Below are 15132 nucleotides of genomic sequence, written 5' to 3' on the forward strand. Positions count from 1 at the left end.
ATCATGGAAGTAGTAATTCAGTAGAGTTGATAAAGATTAAAGATCTGGGGCAACATTCAAGTATATCGATTAGTTAGTACCTATTCTGTTTAAAATTAAAACATTTTTCTAATTAAAATTTAATTTTAAGGTAAAGTTGAGTGGTAAAGACCGCAAAATGGCCGAAGTCAACAAGAATTCAACAGATAAAACAACAGATTTGCCAGCAAACAAGATCAAGAAGGAGCCGCCTCAGGAACCAGCAGCTGAAAACGACAAAGAAACAGACGAGGGGGAAGACCCAAATGTCAAAACAAATCTAGTCCTAAATAAAGTCATATCTGAACAATTAGATGATGAAAATGAAGCCTCAGTTAATGAGAAAGAAAGTGAAAACAGTGGCGAGACAAACGAAGACGATAGCAGTGAGAAAGAAAATGACAATGACACCATAACTAATAAAGACGAAACAGAACCTAATGAGAATGAAAATGAAACTGTATCTGAAGATGTTAACACTGAGAATGACATTGACCAAAATTTGGATTCTCAAAAACAAGATGAATAGGCATTACCAGGAATAAGGTATGACCAACAAGCGAAATAAATCTAAAACAATATTTGATGCATTACATTTTAAGGCATACCTATTACCTAGTTCCACAAAAAGTATCTAAATCATCACAAACAAAATAATTCAATAAGTGAATTTTTGTAACACCCCATCTTAAGAAACATAATTATATACCTATTTGGCTAAAACCTTATCAAAAAGAAGAACAGTTTTTTTAGCGTAAGAAACTTACCAACATAGGTACTTATTTTAAAATCTAAATTGAAATATTTCAAGGAAAGTTAATGAAGTTGGTACCAAAAACTAACCTCTCACTTCTGTGGATTACAAAAATATGAAAGTTGTTAACAAATTTTAAGAAAAAAACTTACCATAAAATAAAAATTAATCTTAGATGATATTTGCTTTTCCAAAAAAAATGCATTATTTTATCAAACTAATAATACATTTTGATATTATTTATACTACTTTAATTAATTTTGCTCATGTAAAATAAGTGAATTTGTCACTATTAGAAATATTTTTTTTGATAAAAATAACAAAAATCAAAGGGAGAATCTTGTAGGTACCTAAGCTTTTTAATTTTTTGATATAAGAAAACAATAAGAAAATAAATTATGGGTTGCGTAAAAATTTAGAAACTTTTTTCTATCATCACCCAGTTCAAGTTCAATTTAGCCCAAGCATGTTTTTTTTGTGTGCATTTTGTCATTGATCTCATTTAGAAGAGTGTATTTCTGAAAATGTTATTTTTATTAGATTTTAGTACTACAATAGTATAAAATATGCCTAAAATTGAACAGAGAACAATAGTTTAAGGTTAGATTAAGATAAAATAAAAAAAATTGCATGAATTAACTTTTTCTGCAGTTTTAAAAATTGTAATAAAATCAAAATTACTTTTCTGATTTTATCTTTGTTGCCTTGTTTTTTTATGGATAAAAATTTTGTATACTAAAAACAAATTTTAAACAGTGCCATTTAATATTTTGTTGATTTTGAATTTTTCCTCTAGCATTATGCATTGTAATCAAACTCAGAGCTTTGTAATTTCGCCATATTATGCAATACTTCTCAGGAATAAGATAATGGACGAACGATAATTTCATTATTAGCAGTATAAAGTAAAGGTTAATTTGGATCTACTGCAGTTCACGGTAAAATATTGCTGGTAAGCAATATTTCCAAAAATCTATGAATTTTAAAGACTGCTAGCTGCCAAACGGCTGAAAGTACAGATGTTGTTGTTGTTTGTAGCCAGGTCAGGAAGCAGATAAATTTAGTTACAATAGTCCAAGAAATTCTGCGCTCTTTTTGGGCTGCGTCCAGAGGTCAATTGGTGATAAAATAGTGGGTTTGAAAGTACAGTTAAAAAGATGCTCAGTTGTGTGGTCCGCTATGTTACAGTCTGGGCATCGTATGCTCTTTGAAGTGTCAAATCTTGAAATTGTTGACTGCAGAAAAGTGCTGTATCCTGATCTTAATTGGGCTAGTGTGCTCCTCGTCTGTCTTGAAAGTGTTTTTTCTTCCTGAATATTAATTGCAGGGGGTCGTGAATTTAAAACTTTATTTACAGGATACTTATTTCTGCAGTCTCTGTGAGCATCGTCATGGATCTTCTTTAGTCTCTTCTTGTAGTTCTGTTCGACCGGTGGACCATCTCTGAGGTAGGGTTCCACATGAGGGAGGTGGTTGATGATGGGAAAGAGCACAGAAAGTACAGATCATGCACTTGCACGCACACTGTTTTAAGCGGCATAAGAAGGCCTACAAATAATCTGTAATAGCCATAGCATATTTATTTATGCATAAATTAATAAACATAATTATCTCGCAGTGCAGAGAAATGCGCGAAAAAGACCTATTTTACGCTTTTTTTCTTCAGTGAAGCTTTCCCTGTGCATAATTGGATCTTGGCTATTTCAGATTATTTGTAGGCCTCCTTAGGCCACTTAAAATGGTGTGCGGATATGATCTGTACGTTCAGCCGTTTGGCAGCTAGCAGCCTATAAAATTCATAAATTTTTGGAAATATTGCTTACCAGCAATATTTTACCGTGAACTGCAGTAGATCCGTTAATTTTATTCACATTGTCTTTTCTCCCTGAATAATAATGTAATAATTTGTGATCTGCCATTTAAACAAAAAAATTATATTTCTCTACTATTGTTTTTGAATGATTTATTTTAGTAATTGTTATTTTAATCTTCTCGGAAGTATTTTTTCTTTGCTTGATCTTTTATATAAAACTAGCTGCTACGCCCCCTAGAAGCCTCTAGGGGCACTTAAGGTAGGAGGGGGAAAAGTCGACATCATCTCATTTTAAATTTGAGTTTCAAAAGAGTAAAAAAAAATTTGGGGGGGGGGGAAGGGGAGTGAAGACACCCTACCAAAAAATAGTTTAAAACTTTCCCAGGACCTATAAGAAGCTTCACTGTACAGGAGAACAATATCGGTTCAGCGGTTAGCGAGATCCTTCGGTACAGACAAAAAACGCTTACAACTTTATATAATAGGATAATAAGTTATTTTTTCAATTTCTTAAAGCTTTTTTTTCTCAATAAAAGTTATCAGGTTGTTTAATATTGCAAATCATTGTATGTGAAAAGTATTTCAAATAATCATGTAATAATAGTATAATAATTTGAAAATTTTGTACTGTATTTATAAAAATAAATTTTTGGATGCATTTTTTATCTTGTTAATTTTTTTAGAATTTTAAAAAAACATGTATTATACGCTTTTTATATAAGCAAGAACAGAAAATTGCATACTTAGCACAGCTCTAGCAAGCTAAAAACCAGCTGTAACTAACAACTGAAATAATTACAAAACAAAAATATTTCGTAATTTCAGCCGATTTTTGGGAGCAATTGAATTAAATAGGCATCAAGCTTGCCCCCCAAAAACACGATTGAGAAATATTTTTTCTAAATTAATTAGTTGTTGTATATATCTTTAACAGGCTAAATCACCTTTAGTGAAACAAGGATGACAACATCCATAAAAGCAAAGCTCTGAAACGGTATGACAAACGGACATTAACACTTGTATAGTGTCAGAACTGAAAAATCAGAATATAAATGAATAAGAGTCGAAGCAAAATTGTAAGTTAGTAAATTTGTTGAAAAACTGCTTGATACAGGATAATGTTTATCAGGGTGGGCATACAAAAAACCCACCCAAAAAAACCCACCCAGGGTTTTTTAAAAAACCCATTGAAAAAAAACCCAAGGTTTTTTGGGTTTTTGAAAAAACATTGAAATTTCACGTTAAAATTTACAATTTAAACCTCTATTTACTCAAAGACTAGGATCTAATAACATTTTAAAGCAAATTTTACCTAAAAAACGTAAAAAAATATGAAGTAAGGGGGGGGGGTTAATACAACCATCTCGTAATCAATGATTAAATGGCACTTAGAATTCGAATTTTGATCTGAAATTTTGCATGAATAATCCTTGGTAAGTCTATTTTCCCTAAATCGAACAAAAAATTGGAAAAGTAATGGCTAACGGCTGGCAGCTCAGATGTTTTGCCATTTTTCGGCTATCTTAAGAGCCAATTAGTCACAAAACCTACATATCTCCACATAATACTTTTTGTCACTCAAAAACCTTATCAAACGGTTCTAGCCGGTTGTTGTAGGTACTAGAAATTTTAAAAATGGTTATTGCTATCATTTAACATGAATTAAACCAAAATATGTTTTAAAAAGTTGATTCCTACGTAATTAATGATGAATTTGCCCTCAAAATAGGCAAAAAACGGCTTAACAGTTGAGCCGCCAGCCGCTACTTTTTCCAACTTTTTGTTCGATTTAGGGAAAATAGACCTACCAAGGATTACTTATGAAAAATTTCAGATTGCAATTCGAATTCTAAGTGCCATTTAATCATTGATTACGAGATGGTTGCATTACCCCCCCCCCCCCTTATAAAAATGATGCTCTACTTATTGTTCAAATGTTTATGAAATTACTTTCTCTCAAAACGTAACTTCAGAAAACGCTTTGCTACTAAATTGATGATATATAAATTGTGTAAATTACATAATCATTATTGATTTTTAAACTAAAACATAATAATTTATGAAAGGAAATAGTTACAGTGGCGTGCAGAGGGTTTTAGTAAGGGAATGTAAAAAGGGGAATACCTTAATAATTTCTGGGAGGGGGGGGGGGATGTTGACAGCTTAGGAATAGAGGAGGAGGTTCCATGTTTTGAAGCTTTTAACCTTCCCCCCCCCCCCTTAATAGAATATTTTGTGCACCGTTGCTAATAAGGGTTTATAATTGATCGTAATGCCAGTTTTTTTCATTATCTATCTTGTTTATTGTGAAATCTTGCTTACCTTTTACCTACAACAACATAAACATTAATATTTCATCAATATATCAAATGTATTTGACTCCTAAATGAAAAACCCAATAAAACCCGAAAAAATCCAATAAAACCCAGGGTTTTAAGGGTTTTTACGGGTTGGGTTGGGCTTTTTTAAAAAACCCTGGGTTTTTCCCCACCCTGATGTTTATGGACATACTTACATTTTTAGGACTTTATTATAGTGTTGGTTTGCTTATAATAATGTACTTTGTTGTCCTAGGAATCAGTAAACCAAAAATCAGAACAATCGGATAATTGGATCACATACAAATTAGTTGTTAAAAATGGACGTACGGACATTTTGGTAATGATTATAGAGTTGCTACGCTTGCTAAATCTTACCTAATACTACAAGAATCACCATGCAAAGTTTGAAATCGATAGGACAATTCTAACATGCCTAAATTAACAAAAAAAGCTATCCGTTACGGACGGACCGACCCTAATTAAAGAAAAGCTTCGCTTTTAAAAAGTAGATATATCGTTCCCCATAGAGGATGGGATTAAAGAAATGTTTAACCCCCTCAAACTTTAAAACCCTTCTTTTACTCCCCTCGAAATTAAATTTAGGGAAATCAAACAGACAAACATCCTTTTACTTTTATACAAGGATAAGGACTTTTATATAAATAACAAGGATGACAACATCCATAAAAGCGAAGCTCTGAAACGGTAGGACAAACGGACATTAACACTTGTATAATGTCAGAACTGAATAATTAGAATGCGAATGTATATGAGTCAAAGAAAAATTGTAAGTAAATTTGTTGAAAACCTGCTTGATACAGGATAATGTTTATGGACATACTTACATTTTTAGGACTTGATTATAGAGTTGCTTCGCTTATAATATTGTACTTTGTTGTCCCAGAATTCAGTATACCAAAAATCAGACAAATCGGATAATTAGGTCACATATGAATCTGTTGTTAAAAATGTAAAAAAATCAACATGTTTAAAATGGACGTACGGACATTCTGGTAATGATTACAGAGTTGCTACGTTATCTAACTCGTACCTAACTATTATAGAAATCACCATGCAAAATTTGAAATCGATAGGACAATTCTAACATGCCTAAATTAACGAAAAAAGCTATTTAAAAAAGTAAAAAAATCAACATGTTTAAAATGGATGTACGGACATTTTGGTAATGATTATAGAGTTGCTACGCTTTCTAAATCGTACCTAACTACTAAAGGAACCACCATGCAAAATTTGAAATCGATAGGATTATATTCTAACATGTCTAAATGAACAAAAAAAAGCTATCCGTTACGGACAGACGTTCGGACGGACGGACCGACCCTAATTATAGAAAAATTTCGCTTTTAAAAACAAAATTTTGCAATAAAATAATTTATTTAAATATATGTAAGATATTACTGGATAGGCAAGGGCTTCAGCTTTGGTACAAGCTTCGTCCTGAAATGCAAGACAAAAAATGATTAGTAATTTATTTCATAATCCTAAAAATATCATTCAATGTTTAGATAGGTATTAAAAACTTTGCGCGGTAGATTGAATGTTTAATAGTTTATTTAAATACATGGTAAAAATGATTAACAGAAGTTAATACTTGCAAGCGTCAAATTCTTTGTTTAAGTCTAAACGCAGAAAATGATTGAATTGATGTACTTTTCAGTATCTTTAAAAGTGACCCTAAAATGCCTTTTTTAACATCAAAGATAATTACGTCCATTAAAGCGATCTGCATATGTGACGATCTTAACAATGAAGTACAATGGAAGAGTAATGGATTATATAAACAGGATAAAGGCCCGATTAAAGAGGAACAACATTGCAGACTAACAAAAGAAAGATAAACACGATTACTTATTGAGTAGCTTCACTACTTCAAAAAAATATTATTAGTATAAAAACATGCATAAAATACTAAATTTTGTACAAGAAAAAAATATTAAAAAGAATAAACATCAAGAAATTTTATTTGTAGTTCTGTTCATTAAAGATAATTTTTAAAAGGGGAGTTTTAATCATGTTATTGGGTCCTGCAGCTGTGATTAACCGTCGTTTTTCCTATGCATCTTAGCCGCTAATGGAAGCCGGCAGACCTATCAACAGTAAAAACAGCCAGCTATTTTCATGGGTATATACGATTACGCAGCCAATTAATGATGGGATAAACTGGCTGTGTATCTTAAAGACAAGGACAAAAAAATCCGCCCTCTACCTTAATAAGAAATCAATTTAAATTAGAAAGGTGAAACGGTTATATTTTCATGTTTGTGTATTTAGGTTATATTGGGTGTAGGGTAGCCCTGCCAGGATTAAGGAAAAATTAGGACAATATGCACATTTAGGGAAAGCACCGGACAATCAGTAAGAAATACCCAACCGCCCTATTCTCTAAAATTTCTAGCCGGCCGTAATTTAAATAGCGGCTGCCGAGCCCTGTTTTTTTTTATTTGTGTTCACCATACATCTTTTCTGACCTTAGGTCTCCGAGATATTTATGATGATGTTATGAGGCTTGTAGTAATATGATGACAGCGACACATGAAGGGGTTTTCTGTGAGCATCAGAAAACTCGGTTCATTCTAAAGTTTACAAAAATAAATTATATTCCACTGACCTTGGCTCGCCTCTCTTATTCAAGTATTTAAGAATAGTGTCTTAAAACAAACTTTAAAAAATCGCTTAAAATCCATAAAAAAAAAAATGAGGCAGTACGAATATTTGAACTTTTAAATAAATCATTTCTTCATCCTTTTTGTCCAGTTTAAATATGAAAAACATGCAATTTTATAAATATCAACACATGGAAAACCTAAAAATGTGTTTGCTTTATGTACATTTAATTTGAATATAGGGGGTTGATCGGAAGAACCATTTGCTTCTGAAACCCTCTCATAAAGGCCAACGAATACTGATGAAATATAAATAATTTTGCTTTTTAACAAAAAGAGCTGCTAAAAATAAGATTGGGATTTTCTGCAGTTCACGGTAAAATATTGCTGGTAAGGAATATTTCCAAAAAAATTTATGAATTTTAAAGGCTGCTAGCTGCCAAACGGCTGAACGTACAGATCATACCCGCACACCATTTTAAGCGGCATAAGAAGGCCTACAAATAATCTGGAATAGCCAAGATCCATTGATGCACAGGGAAAGCTTTACTGAAAAAAGAACGCGTAAAATAGGTCTTTTTTGCGCATTTCTCTGCACTGCGAGATAATTATGCATTATTGATTTATGGCAATTCCAGATTATTTGTAGGCCTTCTTATGCCGCTTAAAACAGTGTGCGGGTATGATCTGTACGTTCAGCCGTTTGGCAGCTAGCAGCCTTTAAAATTCATAGATTTTTGGAAATATTCCTTACCAGCAATATTTTACCGTGAACTGCAGTAGATCCTAAGATTGTACCATCGATCCCTCTTTTTGTAATTTTTTGAGAAAAATTGTTTCTAGCCCCTGCGGGCCTAACTACCCCCATACTTTTTTAACATTAAGTTTTTGGGCTATGGGCATTTATTGATGTGATCAAATGGTTCATCCGCTCATCCCTCTTATTATCAAACTATGATTAGGTAATGTTCAATTCAAATGTAAAATAAAGTCTTTTGTACAATAGAAGTTGATAAGCAAATATAGAAAAAAAATCATGCTATTTTGAATATTTTTATACTTGTTCAATCAAGGATTATTTTTACCTCCGTAAGGTGAACATTTCCACACAATGATTCCAAGATTTCCAGCAAAAAACATGTACAGTAATTTAGAGGACTGAAATAAAGAGATTGAGAAAAATAGTTATAAACCTTCCCAGGACCAATGATAAGCTTTATTGTTAAGGAGAACCATATCGGGATAGTGGTTAGCAAGATCCTTTGGAACAGACGCAAATCCTGATACTTTTATATAATAAGGATTCAATTATATTACACCAGTTACTAGGCAGTAACCTGAGCTGGATCTTTAAATCATTTTAGTGGTGAGCCAGATCGGGGTGAGCCAACTTTCCACCAATGAGAGAACAGCATTTTATGAAATGCCGCGCTGATTTAAAGATCCAGCTCTGGTATATTAAAGTATCTACTGCTTCGTAAGGTAGGGCGTAATCTTTCACTGACACATATTTCTTATTGTAGAAACGATCGTCATTAGCGCTGCTACTCTACAATAAAGCTTACCTCGTATGTAATATCAAAACTAAATCCTTCACCAACTATGACGTGCCATGTTGAGCCAAACTTCAGGTCTAAACTTTCCTTTATATTTTGAGCAGCCTAAAAATTATAATATTGTCATATAAACAATCTTGAGAAATTGAGTAAATTCATAGCATTAAAAATTTAATCTTGAGTATGATTATATGCGGCATTAGCGTAATTGGTAATTGACGAGTCGGGTTCGAGTCTGGACGACACCGCATCATCCTAGAAACGTTTAAAATTGTACATACTGCTATGATGTCAGGGGTGACAATAATAATAAGAGTAGATGAATGCCTTGGCTTCCAGATAAAGGTTTTGCAATCACAGGGTTGGTTATCTATTAGGGGAATGGACGCTTTACAAATCAATTATAAGACGCAGTGTATGTTTCAAGGTGCGTGGAGAGCCCCCTTTAAGTCATCATGAGTAATAGTATAGAAGAACAACTAATCACTACTCCACTCAACTCAAAGTCTTTATTTTACATAAAATTGTTTGTCCTTTTAGAAGATCCAATACATGTAGTATTTATTTTTTAATTTTATCTTTGAGTGTTATGACCGCTCCCCGGTTTCAATTTCTCAAAAGAATTTAAATTACCAATTCATTATTTGTAACGTGTTTTTCACAGGCATTATTGCATATCTCCATTACTTCAACCTTGATAAGAAAAATAACTAGAACTTTCTTTTGTAACCATTTTACTCTAAAACTAATTTTGTCTGTCTGTCTGAATTGATGCAAGAAATGAAAGTACAAATGCTTATTATGAAGTTAATTAGATGTTTGAATTTTTGAATTTTTTAATGTGTTATTAAACAACAGCTCCCAAAGCCGAGAAAATCTGAAGGTTAGCATTCGACTTCTGGTAATAGTCTTAAGAATCCCCTTTTGGGAAAATTTAGTTTATTATCTTTGGGGTTTGATATCAATTTATGATCTGATCCCTTCAGATCCCTGGTATAATGTAATATGTCTTACCCGCATTTGATCAGGCATGTCAGTTTGTGCCACCATTGGGTAGGTAAATATTACTCTCTTGCTCGCCCCTATTTCTTCGGACTAATAATAGATAATACTTTATTTACAATCTAAAAGAATCTTGCTAATAAAAAGGCAAATAGATTTGAAAATTGCCAACTGTAATCAAAATTTGATGCTTGTGACAATTAAATTATTTACATTATTTTAAAGGAAGATTTCAGAAAACGCAGTGCAATTGTTGACAAGAAAATTCACACAAATTATAAAAAGTATGTACATTTTTTTAATTATTTGAATATGATATGAAATTAAGAATTGTGAAACTTTGAAGTAGTTAACCCCCAAAATTATGATGATAAAAATATTACATGAAAAAAAGAATGATTTATAAAACACTCGAAAACCAAACAACATATCAGAGTTTTAAAAAGATTTATATACAAAATCATATGTTCATCGTAGGAAACAATATCCTTAAAAGCAAAGCAAAGACAAAACGCGGGAAAAAATTTCTCAAAAGTCGATAATAAAGAGAATATGTACAAACTGCCAAAAGGCCCACTTTTCCAAAAATAAACCAGGAAAAATCTACTGACAAAAACAGCTGTCTTGTTTGCTGAACACCACTCCTTGAAACCTGTGATTTTGATAATGAAAAGAAACCTGAGTTAGGACATAGTTTTTATTGTCTATTTTATGTTAGGTTGGGTTAGGTAAGGGTTAGTAAAAAGATAAATCCCGCAGGGTTAAAGCTCTTCCCAAGACCTAAACTCGTTTTTTTTATCAACCCAATTAAAACCAAAAATTTGTGCATAAAGAAATAATTTCTTTCCACCTTAGAAATAAAACATATTTAGTGCTAAATTAGGTTCTATCAAACTTTTCAAACACAGATTTCATAAGAGTTGTGTTTATGGCAGTAGGTTGAACAAAAAGTGGACCTTTTGCCACCTACCCTGAATAATACCTCGTTCGGGTCTGCTTTTAGGTTAGCCATTGTAGATTTGTTATGCTTCTAAAATGTCTAAAACTTTTTTTTGGCAAAAAAAGTATTATTATTTTGTTCATTAACAGTACGATGATAAAAAAAAACTAAAAAGCATGATAATAAGAACAATAAATGATAGTATACATTAATTTATCTCAATTGTCTCATCACTTTAGATCCATGCATAATATTTAAAATATCACAATGAATGATAAATTGATTTTCTCCCAAATTCTGCCTTTATATACTTATAAATATTAGGGGGAGGAATTGTTTAAGAAATTTATTGCCATTGTCAAACCCCTGTTTCCCTGTAAATAAATGGACTAACAGACAAAGAAAGTTGAGATTAGCTGCGTGATAACAAAATTATAAACAATAATCACTCTTTTTTATCCAAATTAGAAAATAATATCAAAAGTTTATTCGAATAAAAAGTGTAAAGGTTTGTTTACTTGACTAATTACTATAACAACATAGTTCTAGGACCAACAAGTTACAACTAAAAGTATTAGAAACAAACTTGGAAGAATAACCATAAAAAGAAAAAAAACTTTTTATTTATTATTACAATACAGCAAATTTTCTAAATAGTCAGTTTTTCTTATTTACTGTTTTTATATGAACAAAAGTATTGAGATGACATATCTTCTTTGCTATCACTGGATATAATAGCTATGTGAATATCAAGAATAAATATGTCTTCACATTGATATTGTGTCAGTCATGAAACACATAAGACCTTTGAATTAGATGTCATCGTCAACACATATCACTAAAGTCATGCACGTCATAACATAAAACCCCCAAAAAAACATTTCAAAAACTCATCTTTGCCATATACTTTTTTTTACAATACATTACAGACATGCTGGCAAAAATGAGGGATAATTGTTGAGCAGTTTTGCTACCTACATAAATTACCAAATCCCAAACAAGATATCTTATTTAATTGTTCCTTTTAAACTTTTTTGGCTTTATTTTATTTTTGCTGTTTTGTGTAATTTAAGAACACTTTTTGTCCGACTTTTTTCCTTTTATTTTCCCTTCATACATGATCCATAAACTATAAATGCTTTTTAGTTCCATGTATTTATATGTAATATTTTCAATTTTTTTCAAAAATGTATGTCAGGTTTTGAAAGGAAAGTGTTGGTTAACATTGCTATAAAAGATTGCAACTCATTTTATCTTAACTACGCTCTGGGTTAAAATCTTGGTCCAAATAATCTCTTTAATAAAACAAGTACAATATATTACCATGCACAGTTTAGACAATTGTAAGTAAAATGTAAAAAAAAAATAAACAAATTATAATAGTCTATAAAGGGGTGATTGATTTCCAAAGGATAGCTTACTTTCTACTGTTGAATTTAATCAACTAAGATAATGTCTATTAAGACAGCACAAAATGCCAACCAAACCACTACAAAATTAAATTAATACTCAGGTCGTCTATAAAGGGCTATCAATGTGACATTAATTCCCTTGGGTTAGCTAACTACAGAGCTAACTATGATTGATAAACTTTTTAGTTTTAGTGTTGCCCTACAATTATGCAATAAAATATCAATTAGCAAAATTTTATCTCTTTTTAAAGCAGATAAGCTGCCCTACAATTAGGAATTGTCTGTATGTCTGACAATTAACAACGGTTTTTACTTTTATTGATTTTATTGGTTTTTATTGATGGATATTTTTACATATTTAAAGAATAAATTAATTTTAAAATAAATATTATTGTTCTGTTTTTGTTTTCTAAATAACAGATCTATAGTATAGATGTATACCTCTTTTCCTTTTTCAAAGACCTTCTTTGTCTGCTTCTAAATTATTTTCTGCTACTTGGCTGTGTTAACATAAGCGACACCATCGGTTGATTTTCACAATAGAAAGGTTGCACAAGGTGGTTGCGATGGGGGAATACAGTTATTTAACCCGTTCTCCCTCTAGTGTTTTACTCTCATTTCTAAATGGTATGGCTGCGCTAGATTGTAAAGTCTAATCTATCTATCAAGGGTTAAACGAAGTTTGCCTGAAAACTTTAGATTTTCATACCAGCTGTCTTAGAGTCCTTAAGCAACACTTCATAATACTTAAGTAAAAGAAAATTTTACATTTGGCATTAATAAAACACCCTGTAGAGTTATTATATATTTGATTATAACATATATTTCCATCAATTGGTTCAGCTATACAGCTGGGAACATGAGTGGAAAAACTATTTACTTATGCATTACCTCTAAAATTGAAACTGGGTCTTAAAGATGAGTGATTATCCATCTCTTTTTTAGGGGGTTTCTTTCCCACTTGTTCTCTCATCTCCCTCATTTTTATGACGTCACATGCAGGGGCGTCCAAGCTGGGGGGGGGGGTAATTTGATAATGTATTAATATTTAGTAGTAAAAATGCTCGCGAAGCGCGCCAAAAATTTTTTTTGTTAAGGATTTTATATTTTTGGGGGGGGGGGGTATTTCCCCCCCTAAAATTGTTTGGGGGGGGGGGTAAATACCCCCTCCTAAATGGTTGGGGTAAATTTTAAATGGGAGGGGTAAAATGAAAAATATTTTCGTTTGGGGGAGGTAATCACCCCATAACCCCCCCCCCCCTTGGACGTCTATGGTCACATGACGGATTTTTGAGACACTTTGTACAGTTACCTAAAATTTCTTTAATTTGTAATATTTCCATTAGTTTAACACCTTGTTGTAACTATAAAGTAAGTGTCATATTACCTCAAAAAAAAGTACAAAAGAAAAAATGTATCCAAATAAATGTGACTATCTATAGCTGAGTTATTATGCTAATAAAAAGAAAAATTAACTGACCTTTTTTTTAACCAATAATATGGCCGGATTGTCCCTCTACTCTTTTCCTATTGGCAGATCTAGAGAGTATGTATCTAGATTATATCTATTTTTATATTAAATACATACTACGCCCCTAGAGGCATCTTGGGTACCTTGAGGTGGGTGAGGGGGACCACGCCCCTTATTTAAATTTTTTAATGTAAAAAATATTTTTTCTTTGGAGGGTTTGAATCACCCTTACTTAAAAAATTGTTAGAAACCATCACTGGACCTATAAGAAGCTTCAAGGTAATGGAGACCCATATCTGTTCAGCGGTTATCGAGATCCTTCGCTATAGACAATATGTAATAGGATTAGGGGAAATGGTTGCTTTAGTAAATTACAATCCCTTCATATTCTCCACTAAAATATAAATCATGATTACAAATGGAAAACTACACGAAAGAAATATATCACAATTAATGCTAAAATCATTTATGCCTATTTTGGAGCGAAGACACTATGCAATTTTCTTTGCTTGTTACAATTTTCTTGCTCTAATTTTAGAAATAAAAAGCTTCAAACAATAAAACATAATAAAAATTATATCATTAATTTTAAAAATGTTCTGTTTACATCATAAAAGTAGTTTGTTATTACTGCGCTCTTAATAGACATGATATTCTAGACTTTGGGTTTTCTATTTATAAAAAAGAAAATCATAAAATACATTTTACAATATTTACTTAAAACTAGGGGCTGCGTCCCTAACCCCTAAAATTTTATTCCCACAGGTTTTACACCAGGATAATTATGGCAACGAAGAACCTGCAGTTATTAGCGTAAATGATAGAGTGCCTGTTTACTGTCGGGTTTGAGTCTGACCCCAACTAGAAATGTTAAAAATGATACCTACTTCTGCTTTGTCTAGCACGTGACACAACAGTAGGGGGATAAGCTCAACTTATTACCATATACAGTTAGGACTTCCTATTAAAGGTTGTGCAATCAAAGGGTTGGTTGTCAGTTGGATGTAACTTAATCTAATATAGTGGGCGTTAAGCATAGCAACTCATTACAAGTGAATGATGCCCCAACGAAGTAATAATATTGAGGAAAAATTGTTTGTTCTGATCACTGTTAAAAATATTAACCTCGTATCAACCACAAAAATTAATCATAAATCAACCAAAAATCATGCAAAAGAAACGTCATATTTTAGTTGCGAAGCTTCAAGTTACACGAGCCTT

At 31.9% G+C, this 15132-nt stretch overlaps 2 protein-coding genes across 4 annotated transcripts in view; one reads left to right on the forward strand and one right to left on the reverse strand.

Moving 5' to 3' along the window:
- Positions 1–1172, forward strand: part of LOC145314539 (uncharacterized) — a 63467-nt gene extending 62295 nt beyond the window's left edge. Inside the window, exon 38 of the mRNA XM_080154496.1 lies at positions 131–1172. Within this exon, the coding sequence (XP_080010622.1) occupies positions 131–547 (417 nt within the window). The 3' untranslated portion in view covers positions 548–1172. The remainder of the gene's footprint in view (positions 1–130) is intronic.
- A 5110-nt stretch (positions 1173–6282) lies between these two features.
- Positions 6283–11195, reverse strand: LOC145314536 (dynein axonemal light chain 4-like). 3 transcript variants are annotated; one of them, XR_013877801.1, is made up of 7 exons: positions 11059–11195; positions 10101–10181; positions 9720–9779; positions 9096–9191; positions 8616–8688; positions 7396–7500; positions 6283–6364 (listed from the first exon to the last, which is right to left on the reverse strand). XR_013877801.1 is itself a non-coding variant. In XM_080154493.1 (6 exons), the coding sequence occupies exons 1-6, from the start codon at positions 11098–11100 to the stop codon at positions 6342–6344; spliced, it is 375 nt and encodes a 124-aa protein (XP_080010619.1). In that variant the 5' UTR covers positions 11101–11195; the 3' UTR covers positions 6283–6341. The 3 variants fall into 3 exon arrangements, 2 of the variants coding, with proteins under 2 accessions (XP_080010619.1, XP_080010620.1); XM_080154493.1 differs by lacking the exon at positions 7396–7500; XM_080154494.1 differs by lacking the exon at positions 7396–7500 and having other exon boundaries at positions 11071–11194.
- Between the last annotated feature and the right edge of the window lie 3937 nt (positions 11196–15132).

This window comes from Acartia tonsa, chromosome 3 (assembly GCF_053477335.1).
Source record: "Acartia tonsa isolate MP-2025a chromosome 3, ASM5347733v1, whole genome shotgun sequence".
Lineage (NCBI taxonomy): Eukaryota > Metazoa > Arthropoda > Copepoda > Calanoida > Acartiidae > Acartia > Acartia tonsa.

What these genes read in the sequence shown, in the direction of transcription:
- LOC145314536 (XM_080154493.1), bottom strand. Translation starts at nt 11,100, where the DNA reads ATGGCTAACCTAAAAGCAGACCCGAACGAGGTATTATTCAGG. An exon ending in ACATGCCTGATCAAATGCGG is followed by an intron (nt 9,780 to 10,100) that starts GTAAGACATATT and finishes TTTCTTATCAAG; the next exon opens with GTTGAAGTAATGGAGATATG. An exon ending in ACGTTACAAATAATGAATTG is followed by an intron (nt 9,192 to 9,719) that starts GTAATTTAAATT and finishes TATAATTTTTAG; the next exon opens with GCTGCTCAAAATATAAAGGA.